Source organism: Bufo bufo, chromosome 1 (assembly GCF_905171765.1).
Source record: "Bufo bufo chromosome 1, aBufBuf1.1, whole genome shotgun sequence".
NCBI classification, from domain to species: Eukaryota; Metazoa; Chordata; class Amphibia; order Anura; family Bufonidae; genus Bufo; species Bufo bufo.
Genome location: NC_053389.1, coordinates 600,107,872 through 600,132,150, shown reverse-complemented (window position 1 = coordinate 600,132,150; position 24,279 = coordinate 600,107,872). Strand labels below are relative to the sequence as shown.

The following is a 24,279-nucleotide window of genomic DNA, read 5'->3' as shown; positions in this document are numbered from 1 at the left end:
ATTTGTAAATTCAGCAACAAACAGGACCAATTTATAGGTATACGAATGTAAAAATTAAAGGTATTGCTCTTACAATGAGCAGATTTGTGGTGTGTGCAAAGTGAATATTAGGAATATCTAAAACGGGTGCATTTAGGAATGTGATACTGAGGACGAAGCGCCACTTGTCAGGTGATTAGTGACATCCTCATTACTGCAAATGTGTTAATTATTGGCGACTTGTAACAGTTTGTTCTGCTTACACGTTCTCCCTTTTCAGCTATGTATTATCCATTCATTTCCCTGCCTGTAATTGCAGGAGAATTACAGATGCACTCAGTGAAGGGGAATTTATGAATTTGTTTAAAGCGGCATACTGTAATCTGAGCCAAGTCTAACACATTTCTCTTGCGCTAAACGTATAATTGGCATATGGGATTTCTAGAGCAGACATAGCACGTTCTCCCATCCTAAGGTTGTAACACTGGTAAGGCTACTTTCACACTAGCGTTTTTTGCGGATTCGTCATGGATCTAAAAAAACCCGCTTCCGTTACAATAATACAGCAGCATGCATCCGTCATGAACGGATCCGGTTGTATTATGTCTTCTGTAGCCATGATGGATCAGTCAAAGTCCAAGAGGGACGGATCCGTTTTCTATTCTGCTAGATTGTGTCAGAGAAATGGATCCGTCCCCGTTGACGTACATTGTGTGCCAGGACGGATCTGTTTGGCTCCGCTTTGTCATGCGGACAGCAAAACGCTGCAGGCAGCATTTTTGGTGTCCCCCTCCAGAGCAGAATGGTGACTGTTCGGAGGCAAACTGATGCATTCTGAGTGGATCCTTTTCCATTCAGAATGCATTAGGGCAAAACTGATCCGTTTTGGACCGCTTTTGTGAGCCCTGAACGGATCTCAGAAAAGGAAAGCCAAAACGCTAGTGTGAAAGTAGCCTTAGCTGGTAAGGTAACACCAATGATGGCAAACTCTAAGCAACATGAGCTAAGTGTCCCTTAGCTACTCAATGTCCCTTGACTCTTTTATATGTTTAAATAGAACCTAACCTAAAACTCCATTGTAAAGAGAATAAATTGCTAAATATTCAAGGAGCAGACCGTCGGGTTTGAATGCAGTTGTAGACCGTTTATTTTTGTCCATTGTTTGAGTTGTAATTAGGCCGCAGTCATTAGTAAGGCTGATGAACGGAAGTAGCAGTTATTCTAGATTTCAGCAGACTTTTAAAAATGTATAAAAATATCTAAATGGATGCAAGTTATGATAATCTGAAGAAGCATGCTCTTCAGAATTACTGTGCAGCTCAATTTGAACTGAATGTAATGAGTGGTCCGGTGTCTATTCTGTCATGGATGACGAACCCACGTTTTCAGACACACATTCACATGGCATTTCTACCCAAAATGTCTGATTTATAACAACGCCTCAAAAAATGGACAATTGCAATACACACCGTGGTGTGTGCAACAAATACTATGCAAACGCCTATTAAAGACACACCACAATATAGTATGAAAATAGAGAATTTTTATTAAATCATGATTACAAACAAGCAGGCAATTGAATGTCTCTGCATATTAGAGGGACTTTTTTTTTTTCATGCAGCACTGCAAGGGATAATTCATTCTTTGATTCTGTGCTTAGCTGCTTGACTAGTGAGCTGTGAACTCTCTGATATAGCTGTGCTGCTGACTTGACTTCCTTGCCTGAGCTATAGGTCTGAATAGATCTTACCAAGTCTCTCCAGCTTGCTAGAGTCTGTAAACCGATTTAATCCATGTCAGCCTGTCTACCGACTCCTGCCTGATTTTTGGATTCTGACCCTCCTCTTCTAGTCTGACTTGTTCCTGTTCATCATACTGACCCTGCCTCTTGTCCTGACTCCTGGACTGTTTAACGGATTCACACCCTCTGCCTGTTTATTGACTGTGTATTGTCTGACCCTTGGTGCCATGCACAGAAGTCTGATCTCTGTGGGTCAGCAGCCAACAGAACCAGAACTATTCCAAAAGGTAGCAGCCTTGTGGCTGGCTGCCTTGTAGTAAAGCCCAGATCCCTATATAGAGTTTAAGGCCTCTTTCACACGAACGATACGGATTGGCTCAGGGTGCGTTCAGGGAAACTCGCACCATTTTGCATTCAAGTTCAGTCAGTTTTGTCTGCGATTGCATTCATTTTTTTCCGCGAGGGTGCGATGCGTTTTGATGCGTTTTTCACATACGTGATAAACTGAAGGTTTACAAATAACGTCTCTTGGCAAACATCAGTGAAAAACGCATTGGATCCGCACTTCCGGATGCAATGCGTTTTTCACTAAAGCCCTATTCACTTGTATGGGGCCAGGGCTGCTTGAAAAACACAGAATATAGAACATGCTGCGTTTTTCACGCAACACAGAACTGATGTGTGTGGGGGGGGGGGGGGGAGTGTACATAGACCTATTGAAATTAATGATTCCCCCCCCCCCGAAGCTTGAAGAGAATACCATGCCTCTGAGTATAAAAGATCTCTAAGTTCTCTAAGGACACTTGTGCTGTGTACATGAACCCTGATAACTAATTTTTTTATGCCTCTTGAAAATGGAGGTAAAAGGTTAGCATGTTCTCTGTATATTTCAAACCTCCTTCCTTTCTGTGAACAGTTTGAGTCCACATAGCTCCTCGTATTTCATTGTTTAATTATAAACCTGATGGCTGTAATGCATTTTTCAAAGTGATTAATTGCGCAAAGGCATTCAAGTTGACATAATGTAGACCACACTCTTGATGCCTGCAAAATTCAGAGATGATATTGGCATTAATTGTGTGTTAACATTTTGTGAGTAGGGGTAGGAGCAGATGACCTCCAACTCCTTGCAGGAATTGAATGACATGTTTTCTCCACTTCATTTTAGATTATCTGCTAAGTTGCTTTTACTAGGTACACCCTGGAAAAACGCTAGAAGATACTTGACTAAAGCTTGTGAAATTTTATATAATGGGAATAAAATTAACTTTGCATATGTTAATAGGTGTCCAGTGTTTTGCATGCATGTACATCTAGTCCTACAAGTGTTTGTGTGAAAATCTTAAATGCATTAGTTATGTTACCAACATGGTGGTAAGAACCACCATTTCAGTCCATGCTTGTTTTAGAATAGATGTTGGTAAAACCCAGCACTGATTTTTGAATCTTATAATGTGGTGGCCTAGTATCTTCTTGAGAGATTAGGGCAGATGGCATTTTATCTGCTGCCTTAAAATATTTTACCTTGTTTAGGTTATTGAGTCAGAGACCTTCTCATACTGTGATATAAAATCTTGGCTGCACAACTGTTAAAAGGGTTGTCACTTTAGCAAATTGGATTTATGTAGAGATCGTTAATATAAGGCACTTACTAATGTATTGTGATTGTCCATATTCGCTCCTTCTCTGGCTTCATTCATTTTTCCATTGCATTATACACTGCTCGTATCCAGGATTAAGGCCCTATTACACGGGCAGGTAAAGCAGACTATTGTCCCTCCCGCCAATCACCTGCTCGCTAGAGGAGGAGACCGCTGCATGCTCGTCCCTATACTGTCTCATTGTTTGCCAGCAGCAGAGCGCCTATTTCATGGCGTGATCTGCCTCCGGCAAATCATTATTTTTCAACATGTTTGCCAGCAGTATTACTCTGCCAGATCGCTAACTAGTATTCATACAAACACTCGCGATAATCTTAACAATAATCTGCCCATGTAATAGGGCCTTTACACATGATGAGCTTGAACCTTCCCTGCCATTTTACTGCTCATTCAGGTTACATTATAGGGACAAAACATCTTGTATATGCAACACTACAGGTTTTTGGGTTGTCCTAAAACAGAGAAAGCAACATGGAGTCCAACCTCTACATAATTTATAAATCCTCCTGCATTTGACAAGTTTTTAGGTCATTGAGTAGACTAAGGCCGAATGCACACGGCCGCGGAACACTGACGTGAGCGGTCCGTGGTATCTCGTCCTGGCATCCTGCTGACAGCAGGAGCGCACGGCGTCATCATTGGTTGCTATGATGCCATGCGCTTCATGCCGCCGCTGCACTACAGTAATACACTTGTATAGATCATACCATTGTATTACTGTAGTGCAGCGGCGGCATGAAGCACACGAAGTCATAGCAACCAATGACTCTGCGCTCCTGCTGTCAGCAGGATGCATGCCAGGCCGGGATACCACGGTCCGCTCACGGCCGTGTGCATTCAGCCCAAAAAAATAAAAAATTGAAGTCAACTAGTGTTAAGTGGTTTCACTGGAAGAATGTGTGCTCCAAGAGCATGCATCTGACAACATTGGGATTCTGTGGCTTGTGTTGACTTGCATTTCCTCTTATAACGTTGTAATGTATGCAGTGTTCCTTTAGTGGCATTAAATGGAGTGAGAAATTAATGAGCCTTTTTGTCACTTCATTGCTCGCATTGTGTTGAAGAAACTGATATCTAGGTGCCATCAACAATTATCTGATTTATTTAACACCAGGCAAAGTGATCTCTAAATAGAGGGCACTGTTCTTACTTTCTGGGCTAGTGCACAGACACAACCATGGTGAATATGCTTAGAAATTTGATATAGGTTAACTTCATTTTCATAATTTCCCATGTTTTGGATGTTGCTTAGCATTTTCTTATAGGTTTTTCTTATTTTAAGCGTTTGTCCTATCCACATGACATTCCATAAATGTTTAGTAGGCGCAGCACCTACGTCTAGTACCCTTCTATGTGAGCTAGGCAACATGGGAAATAGACATCCCTCTGTTCTGTCGGCTATCCAGGGTTCTCATTTTTGGGTGTCAAACAACCTCATGATTCATGGAAGTAGGGTTGTTGCGGGTATCAAAATTTTGATATCCAATTGATACTTTTGTCCCAGTATCGATATGATACCGGGATTTAAATTTTTTTCGATACTGGGCTGCGCTGCTGTGCAGTCTAGTATGTCTGAACATGAGCGTGCTGCTGTCAGCGCGCTCATGTTCCCTCAGCAGCACAGGGGCGAAGGAAGCAGTCTCTCCCTCCCCCTGGTGCTTCTGCTGCTGCCACCAATGAGGAGAGAGGGGCGGGCGCACTGCGCCACCAATGAAGGGACTTTTCCTGGGTCCAGACTTAAAGTAGCAGGCTACACAGAGCGCTGCCCAGAGATGTCCCAGCACTTTCTGTTCGCCCGGAGCAATGGGGAGGAGACATCAGCTTCTCTCCTGGGCGTTCCTTCTCCCTGCGCTGGGCTGCGATTGGACAGCGCTACAGCCAGGGAGAAGGAATGCCCACTAGAGAAGCTGATGTCTCCTCCCCATTGCTCTGATAGTAATTAGCATATGGGGCACAGCGGGCGAACGGAGCCGCGCCCAGGAATAATAGTAAGTGCTGGGCCGCTCTGTGTAGCCTGCTACTTAGTCTGGACCCATATAAGATAGTATTTAACACATAATACAGGAGGCAGGGTGCCGCCTATGCGATTCTGCTGCCGGCACCTGACAGGGAGCTGCGAACAGCAGCAGTTAAGCCCTCAGGTGCGGCACCTGAGGGGTTAACTGTCGCTGATCTGCTGCCAGTACCCGCCTCCTATATTAATGGTTAATTATCATTGGTGGCGCACTGCGCCCTCCCCCAACACCACACCCCATTAAAATCATTGGCACAGTGCGCCCGCCCTTCAACCCCCCAGTATTCAAATCATTGGTGGCAGTGGCCACAGAGTCCCCTCCTCTTAATTGGTGGCAGTGGCAGCTTCTGATCGGAGCCCCAGCAGTGTAATCCTGCGGCTCCGATCAGTTACCATGGCAGCCAGGACGCTACTAAAGCCTTTACTGCCATGGTAATATTAGCAGCAGGGAGAGTGTGAGGTCCTATTCACCTTGATAGAGATCTATTAGGGGGAATAGGACAAGGGATTAGAAGACCCCAGGTTCTAGCCCCTAAGGGGGGAAATAGTTCTTGTGTAAAAAAAACCACAATATTAAGTATAAATCACCCCCTTTCCCAATTTCACATATAAAATATATAAACAATAAATAAACATATCGCCACGCCAGAAAAGTCCAAACTATTAAAATATAAAAAAAAATCTATGCAGTGAATGCCGAACAGAAAAAATAAATAAATAAAAGCTGCGCGATTTGCCATTTTTTTTAAATGCAGAATGCACGTGGCTTTTTTGGTTTATTTTTTTTCGCGTGGTATCAAATGGTATCGAGTATCTCAATACTTTTTTATGGTATCGAAATCGAATCAAAAATTTGGTTTCGCAACAACTCTACATGGAAGATTTTATATATATATATATATATATATATATATATATATATATATATATTTATATTTATATTTATTAGGGGTGGGCGATATAGGCGATATGCGATATAAATTTGTGCCACGATATGGATTTTGAGCATATCGCCGGACCGCGATATGATCGCGCTCTCTGCGCGCACCATCTTCTCCTGAGCCGGCACACTGGGCACAGTGGAGAAGGAGAGAGTCCCTCCCTCCCCACTGTGCGCGGCTGCCGCTGACCACCAATGACAAGAGGAGGAGGGCATGGACTGACCGTAAATCATTGAGTTTTCACGATCTCAGTGAGCGCGTGAAAACTCAAATCCGATGGTATATTCTAACCCCCAGGCGTTCCCATGGTGACGGGGACGCTTGCCTGGGGGTTAGTTAGAATATACAGGGCCACGCCGCTGACAGTAGAACATTTAAAAACTAATCAGTAACTTTAACTTTATTCATTGGTGATCTCTTTACTGTATACCTTACTAGGTCTTAGCTCCGGTAACAGCAGGCAGTGCGGGCGGGCGGCGCTCACTCACTGACATCACGCGCCTGCTCCTCCCACTAGGCGGCGCAGGCGCGTGACATCAGTGAATGAGCGCCGCCCCCCGCACTGCCTGCAGTTATCGGAGCTAAGACCTAGTAAGGTATACAGTAAAGAGATCACCAATTAATAAAGTTAAAGTTACTGATTAGTTTTTAAATGTATTCCTGTGAGTGTCGGGGGGGGGGGGGGGGGAATCAATCTGTGGATGGCACCGTTTGGGGGGGGGAAATCTGTGGATGGCACTGTTTAGGGGAGGGGGGGTGTCTGTGGATGGCACCGTTTAGGGGAGGGGGGGGTGTCTGTGGATGGCACCGTTTAGGGGAGGGGGGGTGTCTGTGGATGGCACCGTTTAGGGGAGGGGGGGGGGGGGGTGTCTGTGGATGGCACCGTTTAGGGGAGGGGGGGGGGGTGTCTGTGGATGGCACCGTTTAGGGGAGGGGGGGGGGGGTGTCTGTGGATGGCACCGTTTAGGGGAGGGGGGGGGGGGCGTCTGTGGATGGCACCGTTTAGGGGAGGGGGGGGGCGTCTGTGGATGGCACCGTTTAGGGGAGGGGGGGGGGGCGTCTGTGGATGGCACCGTTTAGGGGAGGGGGGGGGTGTCTGTGGATGGCACCGTTTAGGGGAGGGGGGGGGGGTGTCTGTGGATGGCACCGTTTAGGGGAGGGGGGGGTGTCTGTGGATGGCACCGTTTAGGGGAGGGGGGGGTGTCTGTGGATGGCACCGTTTAGGGGGGGGTGTCTGTGGATGGCACCGTTTAGGGGGGGGTGTCTGTGGATGGCACCGTTTAAGGGAGGGAAGGGGGGTGTCTGTGGATGGCACCGTTTAAGGGAGGGAAGGGGGGTGTCTGTGGATGGCACCGTTTAGGGGAGGGGGGGGGGATCTGTGGATGGCACCGTTTAGGGGAGGGGGGGGGGATCTGTGGATGGCACCGTTTAGGGGAGGGGGGGGGGGGATCTGTGGATGGCACCGTTTAGGGGAGGGGGGGGGGATCTGTGGATGGCACCGTTTAGGGGAGGGGGGGGGGATCTGTGGATGGCACCGTTTAGGGGAGGGGGGGGGGATCTGGGGATGGCACCGTTTAGGGGAGGGGGATCAGCTCCCTGCTGCTGTGTGCACAAAGCACAGGGCAGCAGGGAGAGTGTAAAGTCCTATTCACCCTAATAGAGCTCTATTAGGGTAAAAATGACAAGGGTTCTACGTTCTAGCCCTTAAGGAGACTAATAGTTATTAAATAAAAAGTAAAAAAAAGTTTAAACACGCCCCCCAAATATAGAAAACAATATATCGCAATATATATCGCATATCGCACATGCTTAAAATTATATCGCAATATAGATTTTAGGCCATATCGCCCACCCCTAATATAAATATATAAATATATATATATATATATATATATATATATATATATATATATATCTCTATCTAAAGAAACTAACTGTATTGACATAATCATAAAAAGCTGATCACACTTTCCTATTGGCCAGAAAAAATTAAATAAAATAGATCTATATCTTATGTTCACGATTTGCAGGCAGAAAGAATTGCAATCCTCCTACAAACCCAAGACTTGCTGTTATAAATATTAGACTGGTTATTTGTCCACTATATGTCAAAAGGAGGATTGCAATTCTTTCTGCCTGCAAATCGTGAACATTTGATATAGATCTATATTTGGTTATTTTTATCTTTTTTTCTGGCCAGTTGCAATATTCTAGAAATCAGACTTGGAACGACCAACTTCTCTGGCTATGGCTGATGGGGTCACCCCTTTGGCCTTCATCTGGACAACCTGCTGCCGGAGGGTTTCAGTCACTCTGGAACGGCACACAATTTTGGCAAAGTCAGTGAAAACTGGAAAGTTGGGCTCCATTCACACATCCGCAATTCCATTCCGCATTTTGCAGAACGGAATTGCGGACCCAAACATTTCTATGGGGCCGCACTTCCGGGTCCGCAATTCCGATCCTGAAAAAAATAGAACATGTCCTATTCTTGTCCGCAATAGCGGACAAGAATAGGCATATTCTCTTAGTGCCGGCAATGTGCGGTCCGCAAAATGCGGAACGCACATTGCCGCTGTCCGTGTTTTGTAGACCTGCAAAACGCACACGGATGTGTTAATGGACCCTTAGGCTGCCAGTTAAATAGGGTTTGTCAGATCATTAAGGAAATTAGCACCAGTTGCCAGATTAACACCAATAAGGCTACTTTCACACTAGCGTTCGGGGCTCCGCTTGTGAGTTCCGTTTGAAGGCTCTCACAAGCGGCCCTGAACGGATCCGTCCAGCCCTAATGCATTCTGAGTGGATGCGGATCAGCTCAGAATGCATCAGTTTGGCACGGTTTGCCCTCTGCTCAGCAGGCGGACACCTGAACGCTGCTTGCAGCGTTCGGGTGTCCGCATGGCCGTGCGGAGGCAAACTGATCCGTCCAGACTTACAATGTAAGTCAATGGGGACGGATCCGTTTGAAGTTGACACAATATGGCTCAATTTTCAAACGGATCCGTCCCCCATTGACTTTCAATGTAAAGTCTAAAGGGATCCGTTTGCATTATCAACAAAAAAAAATTTTTTTTTCTTTTTTTTTCATGGTAATGCAAACGGATCCGTTCTGAACGCATCCTAAGCGTTTGCATTATAGGTGCCGATCCGTCTGTGCAGATACCAGACGGATCCATACCAGACGGATCCGCACCTAACGCAGGTGTGAAAGTAGCCTAACTTGGAAGTATCTGAAAGTGTTCTCTAATTTTGATCAGTGTTTTTTTTTTCAATTATCTAATTTATATTTTTATTCTGTGCTTTAGAATAAATACAATTTATGAAATCTTAAAATACTGCTATTTTGCTCATGTTAGGATATATTCACATAGGACTACTCTATGACCTTGACATTTCAGAAATTGTGTGTTCTCTCATTTTGATCACCCCTGTATATATATCTTCTATTTCTACTAAACCGACGGTGGGTGTGTCGTGGAGTGTGCACCTAGAACATAATTTTAGGCTGGTTGAGCCACAGACTTAAATTGTTTCATCGTTATGATTCATGACTGTGGTCTCACTTTGTGATATCTCTGCTCTCAAGTGATTTGAGAATCCTGTCTTTAATCAGTGGCTTTTTTTTTCCTTATTTAAAACCATCTTGGAAAAGGTTTCTTTTGTTGGTGTTCATGCATTTATTTCCTATATGCCTGTTCATTGTGGGAACCGGACCTTGCCAACTGAAAGGTGTGGGAATGAAAACAAAAAAAATTCTGAAATGTCAGAAACATGTTGTGGATAATTACTTTTGCTCAGTGAACCTTGAACCAGGCTGGCACAGGCAAAATCCCAGACTGCGTTTGCAAAGAATGTTTTCAGGAAAGCTACATGATGCATCCTGTCCCCTTCTTCCAACGTAGCTTTTCTGTGTAAGAATTTAATGCAAAAGTAGTGGCTGGTCTTCAGTGCTCGAAATCTGGTGGGAAAAGGGGTATGAGAGAAGAAGTAATCTATAAAAAAACATCACTTTTTTATATATTGCTTTTTTCTCTTGGGATTTGTAGTTCTTACAAGCAATTTATGATGTTTTTTTGTGTCAATTACTATTTTAATTTTTCAATTCTAAAGTTTTGCTTCAGATACTGTAAGTTTCAGTGGTGTAATATAATACGCAGCCTCATTTAAGGAGGCTCTGTCACCAGGATCAACCCTATTAAACCATACATACTGCCACCATACTTTCTTTTCTTTGTATACTAAACAGCTGTAGAGAAATCTGCATTTTATGCATATGCATTTTAGCAATTGGAGCACCAGGAGGCAGGCTGAATCATTTCAGCACTGCTATGTAACACCCCCTGTGCTCTGCACACTCCCCCCTCCCCTTGATTGACAGGGCTAGACATGCTGAGGCCAGCATCTACATGTCATATACACTATGTACTATAGCTTCACCACACTGAGATCTGCTCAGAAAGCTAATCTACATATTACTGCTTTATTCACAGGCATGATATGATTATAGACACCAGTAATATGTGCTAGCTTATAAGCATTGAAAAAACATGCTTCTGTATGTGGTAATGCGATAGCTTGGTGATAAGCATTTGGTTTTGCATGTAGAGATCCCAGGTTTGAATCCCATCAAGGTATTTTTCTTCAGATTATTTTTTCTTCCACATTTAACCCTAATAATTCTATAGAAAACTAATAAATATTAATAGTTTCTTTATAATCATATATTGTCTGTGAATAAACAATTGGTTTCAGGTTTCAATGCCTTTTATTATTAATTATATGATTATATAATTTATTATAGTATAGCCTTTTATTATGGGTTAAAAAAGAGAAAAAAAATAAACATAAACTTTTTCTAAGTCTCTCTGGGGAATTGAACTTAGGATTTCTACACGCATGAGAGACCACTTACCAATAAGCTATAGCATTATCACATAGAGATGAATGTTTCTATGCTTATAAGCGAACACATATTACTGGTGTCTATAATCACATATTGTGCAGTAATATGTACATTAGCTTTCTGAGCAGATCTCAGTGTGGTGAAGCTGTAGTACATAGAGTATATAATATGCTAGGACACAGCTTTGACCTCAGCATGTCTAGCCCTGTCAATCAAGGGGAGGGGGTAGTGTGCAGAGCACAGGGTGTATTACAAAGCAGTGCTTAAACGATTTATCCCCACCTCCTGATGCTGCCATTGCTAATTTGCATATGAATAAAACGCAGATATCTCTGCAGCTGTTTAAAACTATACCTTTCTTTTATCTGTGTGCTGATCAGCATGATAAGTTTGTCTAGTTTAATATGCTTGATCCTGGTGACAGAGCCGCTAAAGTGATAGCTTGCGTGGCTTAAACCCGTTTTATTTCCCTGATTTGGATTAGTTAAAGCACCACGTAACACTACTGTTTTGAACAAGTCCAGTTTGGGATTTGGCTGCAGAGGGAAACCACTTTTGATGCCTCTTTTAGTCTAGAAAGCAGCTAGAGCTGTGTTGTTAGACTAGTTTTAAAGGGACACTGACAGGCCAAAACAGCATATATAGTTAGATATATCACATTACAGGTCTTATACAGTCTTTTAAAAGCATATAAGTATCCCCCCTGTCCACCTTATAAAGAGCGAAATATAAAGTTTTATAACCTGCTTCTGCGGTCAGCAATCTGCCCAAGGGGCAGCGTTTCATGTGAAAACCCGTTCTAGAGCCATGTGGGAACATGGTGCCCGCTTGCACGTGCAGCGCCATGGCCGGCAGATTCTATGCTGTTTAAAACTGCAGAGAACTGCGGCTAATTACCAAGACCGGTAATAATGCAGATTGCGGTAATTAAATGCTTTAGATGCTGTGATCAAGTGAGATCATGGCATCTAAATGTGCAAAAACCCAGAAGCTAGGGCTTCCTACCGATGACCTGTTCAGCCAATTGGGGCATCGGTAGTTGCGCTAAACCTTGCTGACGAGGCCGAAAGTGTTCATGCTGCAATTCTTATTTTGGCCACCAGATGGCAGGCCAGGATACGAAATGAGCAATATTTAAGTTTAAATCGCATTTTAAAAATCCCTAATAGAACAAAATTTAAAATTAAAAAACATAATGTATTTGAAGATGTTGCTTTAGCCTTTTGTGGAGGGGAGTGATCAGCATGCAGGGAGAGGTGGAAGATTAGATCTAACTTTTGGTCCTGTATGGGTTTAGATCATCCCAGGGAAAGGGGTGACATTAAAGGCTATGAACACCTTTGGGGGCTTAATAATAATAAAAATAATGGATTTAACTTTTTTTTAATTATAAACTTTACATTTTTGTTCAGAGTTAAATTGTCACTACATTTTCACACAACTTTGCATAAATCAGTAGTACAAGTGACCATACGAAACTTTGTAATATGTCTTATCCTAGAAAAATGTCTAGAGTTACCAGCTATTCAGCTTTGGCTTGTTTACCTGTTGCATCTTTGACAAGATTCAAGGATCTAGACAAAGGTTTGTTAGTCGGTGTAACCTCCCTGTATACATTAAATAAAGGTATGGAAATGTTTATGCAGTACAGCCAGGATATTCCAAAACGAACACTGATAGCTTTCAAAAATGTTAGTTATGGGAGGACTGGCACCTGCCTGACTTAGAGCCAGTTTAAAGAATATGTTGAATTCTGAGAGGGTTCTCTCAGTCAGTTGCCTCAATTCACTTACACTGGGGACGGAGTATGTATGTGCAAGTTTCCCTGTCTCTCTCCAGTGTAAGAGAATGGAGGCTGCTTATGGTCAGAACTAGAGATGAACGAATTTCCTATTTTGAAATTTGTTCACACTTTGTTGGTTAAAGGTCAATTGCTTTATAAATACCATTACCATGAACCATAACGCCATTCTATGACGGAATGCATAACGGAATGCCTCTAAAGGTAATTCTGTCTTAATAGAAGTCTATGGGCTGCAAAACTGATCCGTCCGTTTCCGTTATGCAGGGGAGTTCTCTCCTGCATAACGGAAGCTGGCCATAGACTTCTATTATAAAGGATTTAATAACGGAATTGGGTTATAGTCCGTGGTAACGGAATGTATAATGCAATTCACCTTTAACCAACAAACGAAGTGTGAACGAATTTCATAAGCGGAAATTAGCTCATCTCTAGTCAGAACCCTCTATCAGTGGCCATGTTCCCAGCGCAGCTTTGGCTAACAGGTCAGCGGACGTGCATGTTAACATGATTCATAATAAACCATTGGACATCAGAGCTGCTATTTATTTATTTATTTTTTCTTTCTCTCATAATGTGGATTTTTATTAGCACATAGCGTTCAAATTTTCAATAATACAGAAAGGAAGAAAAACGAAAAGCACGAAATGGTATGACATTGCTCATACAGAGTCATTTGGCATACCATCAAAATGGGAACATACACAATGAGAATAGCGTGTAGTAGTACAGGTAGAGCTACTAGTTTAGTAATGCTTATTACGAGCTGCGTGCATGTGCTGTCAACAGCGTAAGACTTGTAATATAAACTGACCCAACCCCTTTAAGTATGGAGCATAAAAAAGCTTTCAGTATGCTGCCAAGAAAATGCAGCTACATAATGTCTACTTTATTTGTTTTGCAATACAGTTAAAATGTTGTGGTAGTACTCAGCTGTATGCGGAATTATAACTATTTTTTCTTCTTCTCCCTTAGTAACATTGCAGAAGCCCTGGTTAGCAAAGGCCTAGCCACTGTGATCCGCTATCGTCAGGATGATGATCAGAGATCTTCTCATTATGATGAGCTATTGGCAGCAGAGGCCCGGTAGGTACCACTTGCTTAATGGGTATTTTGTTACAGGTAATGCTCTACATTAAATTTAATTATGTGGACAGCAAATTTGAATATTTCTCTTAAATGTTATTTTCTAATTCTTGACTGTTCTGTATATCAAAATTTTCTTTTTGGGCATGTCATGTGCAATTCTGAGCGAGACGTTTTTCCGCTCTCAGTAAGCTGGTCTCTAGCTTTCAAGGACACCATCTACATAGCGTTTCAACTACTGAATGTAATTTGTTCTCAGTTCTTGGAGCAGAACGTTTACAGGTAAACAAGTTATATAGTGTATCTACTCATTTTCGCCTGTGATTTTTGTTTTACAGTTCATTTCTGAAAAAAATGTTCTTCACATAATTCAAATGACTTCTTTGACACTTGAAAATGCATGTTTCATTTGCTTTAAAGCGAAACTAGTCAAAACCTAAGGTTGCCAATTTAATCTTCAGACTTCCAAATTCAAGAGTAGACCGTAATAATTGAAAGTGCCTGTCCAAATATAGTGTGTGGACCTCATCCCCTTGGCAAAACCTCAAAATCGCACAATTATCTTCCATGATTGCATGTTTTACTTTTAAGGTGTTGCCTACTTTGGGCGTCTTCACTTGATTTTGAAAGGTCCCTGACTATAAACCGAAAATGAGGGCGCAGTTGGTGTCTAACTGCCATGGCCACTCTGCTGCAGTAAATAATTTGGGGACTGAGGAAAACTGTCCTGGTTGGGCAATGGAGGAGAACCTCACTCGGATGCAAACAGACCTCCTGCTGCTGTTATTGGTGTTTTCTCTCAGCTATCTGATTCACATCTACACTGCTCTGTACTTTTCTATAATGTCTTTCTTGCTGCGTCTCTTTGATATTCTGCTCTCCTGTCACTGTGTTCAGTGCATGGGAGGCATCATACAGTTGGGATCAACATTATTAGCGCCCCTGAATATTGAGTATACAATGTAAAATTGCATATACACATACATACAGCTCTGAAAAATTGAGGGGTGCACCACCAATGAGGCCAGGTGAAGCGATCGCCTCAGGCAGCACCAGGTAGGGGCAAGAAAGGGGCAGCGGAAGGGCCATGGTTAATGAGCGCTTTCATTGTGGCAAAGGGGTTAGGTTAAGAAATTGGCACTGTAGTGGGGGGCGGTTTCAGTTTTTGTCTCAGGCAGCAGAAAGGCTAGGTGCACCCCTGTTGAGACCACAACAGTTTATTTCTTGTCATAATCTCCATATGTACAGCAGCCATTCCATTGTTCAGCTTTCCCGGGTGCCTAAATGTTAAAGAAGTACTCCACAAAAATTTGTGTTCTCTGACCTGGTAGAAAGATACATGATGTAAACTGTAATGAAGGTAATCTTTACTACATATTTGTGAGTTATAATCTCCTTTCTGATCCTCAGCAGTGTCATATGGCCAACACTGACCAACTGACTCAGGATAGGAAGTCAGGTATTTCTCTATTAAATCTTATGAGACTGACTGAGGCTCCCATAGGAACACACAGAGAAACTGGCTTCCTATCCAGACATAAGATGCTTTTGTTACTTGTAGAGTCAGTATGACACAACTAAGCATCAGAAGGGAGGTTATAACTAACAAATACAGTCTCTGGTAAGAAATTAACGTTCACTACAATTTACAGCATGTACCGTTCTAACAGGTCAGAAAAAAATATTTTGTGGCAGCGCTTTGTTTGCTTACCGTATTTTTTGCCCTATAAGATGCGCAAAAGTGGGAGGAAAATGGAGGTGCGTCTTATGGGGCGAAGGCTGCAATTTTTACACTTATACACCGCTGACTGCAAGCTGCACAGTGCGGCCAGCGTGTGTATCGGCGAGGAGGGGCTGGGGGGCGGCCTTTAGTTTTGTAATGGCAGCGGGGCCCGGTGCAGTCACTGTATTCTTTTGCACCGGGCCCCGCTCACTGTACTAATGGTATCTACTGTAACTGCAGGCATGCAATGGTTAACAGTTTGATCCTGCACTGAGCAGCCTGTACTTACGATCATAGCAGGCTGGAGGCAGGATGCTGGGCGGGCACTGGCAGCGTAACTTCCTATGTCACGTGCCTGCTCCGCCCACTTTATAAATTAAGCAGGCACGTGACGTAGGAAGTTACACTGCCAGTGCCTGCCCTCCTGCCTGTTATGATCGTAAGTACAGGCTGCTCAGTGCTGGATCGAACATATCTATAGTTAACCATTGCCTGCCTGCAGTTACAGTAGATGCCATTAGTACAGTGAGCGGGGCCCGGTGCAATGGAATACAATGACTGCACTGGGTCCCCGCTGCCATTTAAAAACTAGTGTAGATGCCAGCCCCCACCCCCTGTATTGGGGGTCATTCACAGTCGCTGACACTGTTATGGGGGGGGGGGGGGGGGGGGGATCTGTGGATGTCAACTAGCATAAGATGCTATTTATCTGTCATCCACAGATAGCAGTGTCATGCCATCCACAGACGCCCCCATAACAGTGCCATCGTCCACAGACGCCCCCATAACAGTGCCATCGTCCACAGACGCCCCCATAACAGTGCCATCGTCCACAGACGCCCCCATAACAGTGCCATCGTCCACAGACGCCCCCATAACAGTGCCATCGTCCACAGACGCCCCCATAACAGTGCCATCGTCCACAGACGCCCCCATAACAGTGCCATCGTCCACAGACGCCCCCATAACAGTGCCATCGTCCACAGACGCCCCCATAACAGTGCCATCGTCCACAGACGCCCCCATAACAGTGCCATCGTCCACAGACGCCCCCATAACAGTGCCATCGTCCACAGACGCCCCCATAACAGTGCCATCGTCCACAGACGCCCCCATAACAGTGCCATCGTCCACAGGCGCCCCCATAACAGTGCCATCGTCCACAGGCGCCCCCATAACAGTGCCATCGTCCACAGACGCCCCCATAACAGTGCCATCGTCCACAGACGCCCCCATAACAGTGCCATCGTCCACAGACGCCCCCATAACAGTGCCATCGTCCACAGGCGCCCCCATAACAGTGCCATCGTCCACAGGCGCCCCCATAACAGTGCCATCGTCCACAGGCGCCCCCATAACAGTGCCATCGTCCACAGGCGCCCCCATAACAGTGCCATCGTCCACAGGCGCCCCCATAACAGTGCCATCGTCCACAGGCGCCCCCATAACAGTGCCATCGTCCACAGGCGCCCCCATAACAGTGCCATCGTCCACAGGCGCCCCCATAACAGTGCCATCGTCCACAGGCGCCCCCATAACAGTGCCATCGTCCACAGGCGCCCCCATAACAGTGCCATCGTCCACAGGCGCCCCCATAACAGTGCCATCGTCCACAGGCGCCCCCATAACAGTGCCATCGTCCACAGGCGCCCCCATAACAGTGCCATCGTCCACAGGCGCCCCCATAACAGTGCCATCGTCCACAGGCGCCCCCATAACAGTGCCATCGTCCACAGGCGCCCCCATAACAGTGCCATCGTCCACAGGCGCCCCCATAACAGTGCCATCGTCCACAGGCGCCCCCATAACAGTGCCATCGTCCACAGGCGCCCCCATAACAGTGCCATCGTCCACAGGCGCCCCCATAACAGTGCCATCGTCCACAGGCGCCCCCATAACAGTGCCATCGTCCACAGGCGCCCCCATAACAGTGCCATCGTCCACAGGCGCCCCCATAACAGTGCCATCGTCCACAGGCGCCCCCATAACAGTGCCATCGTCCACAGGCGCCCCCATAACAGTGCCATCGTCCACAGGCGCCCCCATAACAGTGCCATCGTCCACAGGCGCCCCCATAACAGTGCCATCGTCCACAGGCTACCATTAGTTCAAAATATTTTTTTTCCCTTATTTTCCTCCTCAAAAACCTAGGTGCGTCTTATGGTCTTATAGGGCGAAAAATACGGTATATAAGCAGGACGGATTTCTTATGTCATCTAGCCAAATCTGGCATCCCTCATTGTGGGAAAGCTGGATTACAAGTCTTGTGCATCTGTACCCACTATCCAGATAATGCTACCCTTGCATTATTCAAGTAACCCTTTATGCTGTGAATCCTGGTCAAATCTTCTGGCACTTCTGGCAAATTTTTATTTCAAATGCATAAAAACATAATTGTGCAATACAAAAAAATGTATAAAAAAAAAACACATAAAAAAAGCTTAAAGGGTGGACTGAAGTGAGACAGCCGAGCCTGGGTTCCTCTAGAGCAGTGGTCGGCAAAGTGCGGCTCGCGAGCCACAAGCGGCTCTTTAGACCCTTTAATGCGGCTCTTTGGTGCGGGCTGGCGGGTGGGCGACCGCGCAGCCATATTGTGCCACTCAAGCTGCTTGTAAAATGTCAGTCATACGCCTGCTGCCCTCTCTGTCTGCTCCTTCCACTTTATGAATGAAGTAGGCAGGCGGGCCAGGAGGCGCATGACTGAGGGAGAGATGTCACGCTGCGCACAGCAGCAGAAGGGCGGGCAGCGGCGCTCTAGTTCGGCTGCAGATGCCGGCCATGTGAGGAGTGGTGAAGAGCGAAATGTCCTGCAGCAGAAAGGTAGGAGCTGCCCCCGGTGTGTGCACAGCGCCGGGCACTGCACCGGCCCCGCCGCAAGTGTCCCTGCCTCCTCCCTTCCCCCCACTAATACATTACTTTACTTACTGGAGGGCACTTATGGGGGATATCTGCGGATGACTCACTTATGGGGGATATCTGCGGATGACTCACTTATGGGGGATATCTGCGGATGACTCACTTATGGGGGATATCTGCGGATGACTCACTTATGGGGGATATCTGCGGATGACTCACTTATGGGGGATATCTGCGGATGACTCCCTTATGGGGGATATCTGCGGATGACTCCCTTATGGGGGATATCTGCGGATGACTCCCTTATGGGGGATATCTGCGGATGACTCCCTTATGGGGGATATCTGCGGATGACTCCCTTATGGGGGATATCTGCGGATGACTCCCTTATGGGGGATATCTGCGGATGACTCCCTTATGGGGGATATCTGCGGATGACTCCCTTATGGGGGATATCTGCGGATGACTCCCTTATGGGGGATATCTGCGGATGACTCCCTTATGGGGGATATCTGCGGATGACTCCCTTATGGGGGATATCTGCGGATGACTCCCTTATGGGGGATATCTGCGGATGACTCCCTTATGGGGGATATCTGCGGATGACTCCCTTATGGGGGATATCTGCGGATGACTCCCTTATGGGGGATATCTGCGGATGACTCCCTTATGGGGGATATCTGCGGATGACTCACTTATGGGGGATATCTGCGGATGACTCACTTATGGGGGATATCTGCGGATGACTCACTTATGGGGGATATCTGCAGAGGGCACTTATATAGCATCTTATGCTATATATGTGTCATCCACAGATATCCCCCATAAGTGCGTCATCCACAGATATCCCCCATAAGTGCGTCATCCACATTACATCCACATCTGCAGACAAGTTTAATAAAAGTAAAAAATTATAAAGATGATAAAATGAAATAATAATCAAGATCCAAATAAAAGAAAGTACATATAAAAGTATGTAAAACACATTCTGGGCTCATGCCCACGAATGTAAGGGCGCCGTGCCTGTGCTGCGGACCACAAATAGCGGTCCGCAATGCAAGGACACAGACCATGGGGCAGCTGCATGAGGATCGTGGACCCATTCACTTGAATGGGGTTCGCGATCCGCATCTGACTGCCCGCACCGCAAAAAAGTAGCGCATGCTGAAGTGAATGGGTCCATGATGCGGGCTGCACACAGCCAGAAGCACCACGGAAGCACTCTGTAGCACTCATATCCCGGATCCTGGACCCATTGAAGTGAATGGGTCCATGATGCGGGCTGCACACAGCCGTGTGCAGCCCGCATCATGGACCCATTCACTTCAGCATGCGCTACTTTTTTGCGGGCACGCGGTCGTGTGCATGAGCCCTAATAGTCCTCACTGGTACTGTTGACGCAATATTTTAGGTTTTAAAAATGTGGATCTCGAAAGAAATTCCAATCGTGGTTTTGGCGATATTTGGCTCAGTTGACCAAAAAGTTTGCCCACCACTGCTCTAGAGCAGTGTAGATCCAAGAGGTGCGGTACTGCTGTAAAAGGGTGAGTGAGTACACGTCTATTTCCTTTTTTTTTTTTTACTTTACCCATTATGCAAGGGCCCTGAAAAGCAAATCTACCTGGCTATGGCAGCCTTTAGGAATGGGGAGCAGGACTTGCCTTAATATATTTGGTGTTCTTCAGTCTTACAGCTCCACATGGCGGTAACCCAGCTTTCCCAGCACCCTAAAAAAAAAAGCAAATCTGCCTAGCTATGGGCCCTAGTTGAGAATGGGATTAATTTTGATAGATTTGATTTTCTGCAATCTATTAGCTTCTCATGGTGGTAACCCAGCTTTACCAGCACCCTGAAAGGCTTTGAATTTGCCATGGGGATTCATACTTGGATTTTCCAGGCTCCTGGCTAGGATCCTTTTGGGCGGATCCCTCATGGATGTGCAAAAACGGATTCGTTATAATACTACAACCGCATGCATCCGTCATTAACTAATCTGTTTGTATTATCTGTACCATAGCCAAGACAGATCCGTAATGAACTCTATTGAAAGTTAATGGGAGAAGGATACGTTTTCATTGTGCCAGATTGTGTCAGAGAAAACGGATCCGTCCCCATTGACTTAGATTGTGTGCCAGGATGGATCCGTTTGGCTCAGTTTAGTCAAGCGGACAACAAAACGCTGCAGGCATCGTTTTGGTGTCCGCCTCCAGAGCGGAATGGTGACTGGAGGCAAACTGATGCATTCTGAGAAGATCCTTTTCCATTCAGAATGCATTAGGGCAAAACTGATCCGTTTTGGACCGCTTGTGAGAGCCCATGATGGATCTCACAAACTGAAAGCCAAAATGCTAGTGTGAAAGTAGCCTTAGTAGTTAATAAAACCACTTTCCAGTGAGGTGACAAGCAGTAATGTCCAGTAATTATTGTTAAGTGGCTGGTTGTCCTTCTACTGTAGCAAGTGACATTTATAACTTGTAGGTTTTGGATTAGCCCTAGCTATGACCTTAAGCTTGGATCAGCAACCTTCAGCACTCCTGCTGTTGTGAAACTACAACTCCCAGCATACACGCTTGGCTGTTCCTGTAATTCCCGTAGAAGTGAAAGGATCATTCTGGGAGTTGTAGTTTCAGAACAGCTGGAGTGCCAGAGGTTGCTGATCCTTGACTTAAAGAATGACTGACTATTTGGGTTTGCATTTCTGTCCAAACCAGTAACATGAGCATTTAACAGGATAACTACTGTATTTCTTTGTGACACAGTTTATGTAGAAGTTAAGAATACTTAAAACTTTTTTCTGGTGATAGTTTCTGGAAAGGCGTATTGGCTGCATCAGTGGCTTGGTGGTCATTTGTGGGTCACTGTAACACTTCCTCCTTCCAGGCTGCGGAGCCTTTCACGATCCATGTTCTTAGAAAGCAATCATTGGAGTTTTTTGATGAGTTATTGTTTTCAAGGAAACACATTTCACTGCCTTTTTTTTCCCTCCCTCTTTCTTTCCTAAAACTGCATTTATGGCCTCATCTTAATGAGTTGGAGTTACTGGCAGACATAAAGTCATGCTGGCTACCCAACCAAGAGATAAAATAGAAATTGGATGGCTCAGGAGAAGTTCAGGCAGTATGTAGTTTTTCCAGAGTACGGAGAGAGACAAACGTAGATTTAATCACTTTAGAAATTAGATTATATTAACACTTGAATAATTTTCAATCTTGTGTAATACATTGTCTCTGGACTGTTTTTACTTTCTATTTCACCAGTGTGTCTGCATACCGTATCTACATATTTTAATTCCTCCTGTTTGAGTTCTAGATGTTTACATGAAAAGCTGTGATTAAGTTTCTGTTTTGTACATCACCTTTTTTCCCTATTGACATCAACAGATTTGCCAACGTTTGTGTTGGTAAATTTGGGTTATTTGACACACCCAACCCAGAACACCTTATTTTAAATGGGGTTTACTTAAAGGGGTTGTCCCACGAAAAATATTCAACAGTTTTCACACCAGCACCTGGATCTGAATTCTTTTGTAATTACATGTAATAAAAAATTTACTGAGCTACTTAAAGGGAACCTGTCACCTCCAAAAAAACATCCCAAGCCGGCAGCAGTACCTGAGAGTAGCCAGCAGCATGTTTGTAACGATCATTTTCTTCCTATTGGCAGATAAAGCAAAAGCTGTAAAAAAAAACGTTCTTTAATCCCCTGCCGGCGCGCTTCTCCACACATGCTTAAAGTCACGGAGGCAGCGGCCTCCTTGCTTAAAGTCAAGATAACCACGCCCCCTTCCCTGCTCCTTCGCTGTGACAGTTTGGCTGGCTTTGCTGAACTGCTGGATGTCGGTCACAGCGAAGGGGCAGGGAAGGGGACGTGGTTACCGTGACATGAAGCAAGGAGGCCGCTGCCTTCGTGACTTCAAGCCTGACTAGAAAAGCCTGACAGCTTTTGCTTCATCTGCCAGCAGGAAGAAAATAAGTTACAAACATGCTGCTGGCTACTCTCAGGTACTGCTGCCAGCTTGGGATGTTTTTTGAAGAGGACAGGTTGCCTTTAATAAAATGTATATGTTTAGCGCCATCTGCTGTTTTTTTTTTTTTCTTATTTCTTTAACCTGCCTACTGAGAAGGCGGCACATGCTCAGTTTCATCCTTTAACTGCCTCCTGAGCTGTGGGGAGAGCATGGACACGCCCCCTTAGCTGCAGCAGAAAAGACACTCCCATAGAGCTGCCGGCTTTATATAAATCTAGTAGATCAATGAAGTCAATTCACTTGAGAAGAGTCATGATTATTAATAATCTCTTGCACTCTCACCCATTTGCTGATTTGCAGTTCTCTCCTAGATAGAAAGGGAGAAAACTAGGTAGAAGCCTGTCAGTCATCAGCAGGTGGGCGGGAGAGCAGGAATTCATGAATAACCAGGACTCTTCTCAGGTGGCCGTGACTCTTTTCAGGCCCAGTCTGCAATGATGGCGATATTGGTTCTCGGCAACCACTAACTTTTAACTTTTAAATGACAGACCACTGAAATCAACTCACCTGTCTCTATTTTATTCTGCCATTAGTATGGGCAGCATAAAGTTGCCATAAACTGTTGAGGAACACCTAAAGGGTTAATAAAGTTTGTAAAATCAGTATTGAATACCTTGAAGGGTGTAGTTTCTTAGATGGGGTCACTTTTATGCAGTTTCTACTCTAGGGGTGCATCAGGGGGTCTTTAAATGGGACATGGTGCCCAAAAAAAAGGCCATCAAAATCTGCCTTCCAGAAACCATACAGCATTCCTTCCCTTCTGCGCCCTGCCGTTTAGTCATACAGCAGTTTACAACCACATATGAGGTGTTTCTGTAAAATGCAGAATCTGGGTAATAAATATTACGTTTTGCTTTGTTACTGGAAAAAAACAGATTAAAATGGAAAATTTGCCCAAAAATAGCTGTTTTGGCACTTTTTTTTTTTTTTTTTTTTTTTTTTTTACTGTGTTCATCTGAGGGGTTAGGTCATAGGGTATTTTTATAGAGCAGATTCTTACGGATGCAGCAATACCTAATATGTCTACTTTTTAAAAAATTTATTTAGGTTTTACACTATTATCCTTTTATAAACAAACAAAAAAAAAAAACATTTAGTATCTCCATAGTCTTTCAGTTTTTAGCCGTAAACTAGGGGCTCATTTTTTGCAGGATGAGAGGACGGTTTTATTGGCACTATTTCTGGGGGGCATATGACTTTTTGATCACTTGCTATTACACTTTTTGTGATGAAAGGTGACAAAAAACCCCCCCCCCTTTTTTTTTTTTTTTTTTTTTTTTTTTTGGACCGTGTTCATCTGAGGGGTTAGGTCATGGGGTATTTTTATAGAGCAGATTCTTACGGACGTGGCGATACCTAATGTCAACTTTTTTTTAATTTATTTTAGTTTTACAAAATAATATTTTAGAATTAATTTTTTTGTGTCAAGTCTGAGAATCATAGTTTTTTTTTCGATTGTCAGTGGCTAAATGGAATTAAAATTGGAGAAGGGGATTATACATTTAGTACTCCATGAAAGTGTGGTACTCCCTGAAGCAACCGTT

General features: G+C 44.5%; 1 protein-coding gene across 2 annotated transcripts in view; it reads left to right on the top strand.

The window, feature by feature from the left end:
• SND1 (staphylococcal nuclease and tudor domain containing 1) overlaps positions 1–24,279 on the top strand; it is a 627,617-nt gene that overhangs the window by 239,667 nt on the left and 363,671 nt on the right. For both annotated transcript variants that reach the window (XM_040413516.1, XM_040413515.1), the window contains exon 13: positions 14,019–14,129. In XM_040413516.1, coding sequence (XP_040269450.1) covers positions 14,019–14,129 — 111 coding nt within the window. The remainder of the gene's footprint in view (positions 1–14,018; positions 14,130–24,279) is intronic.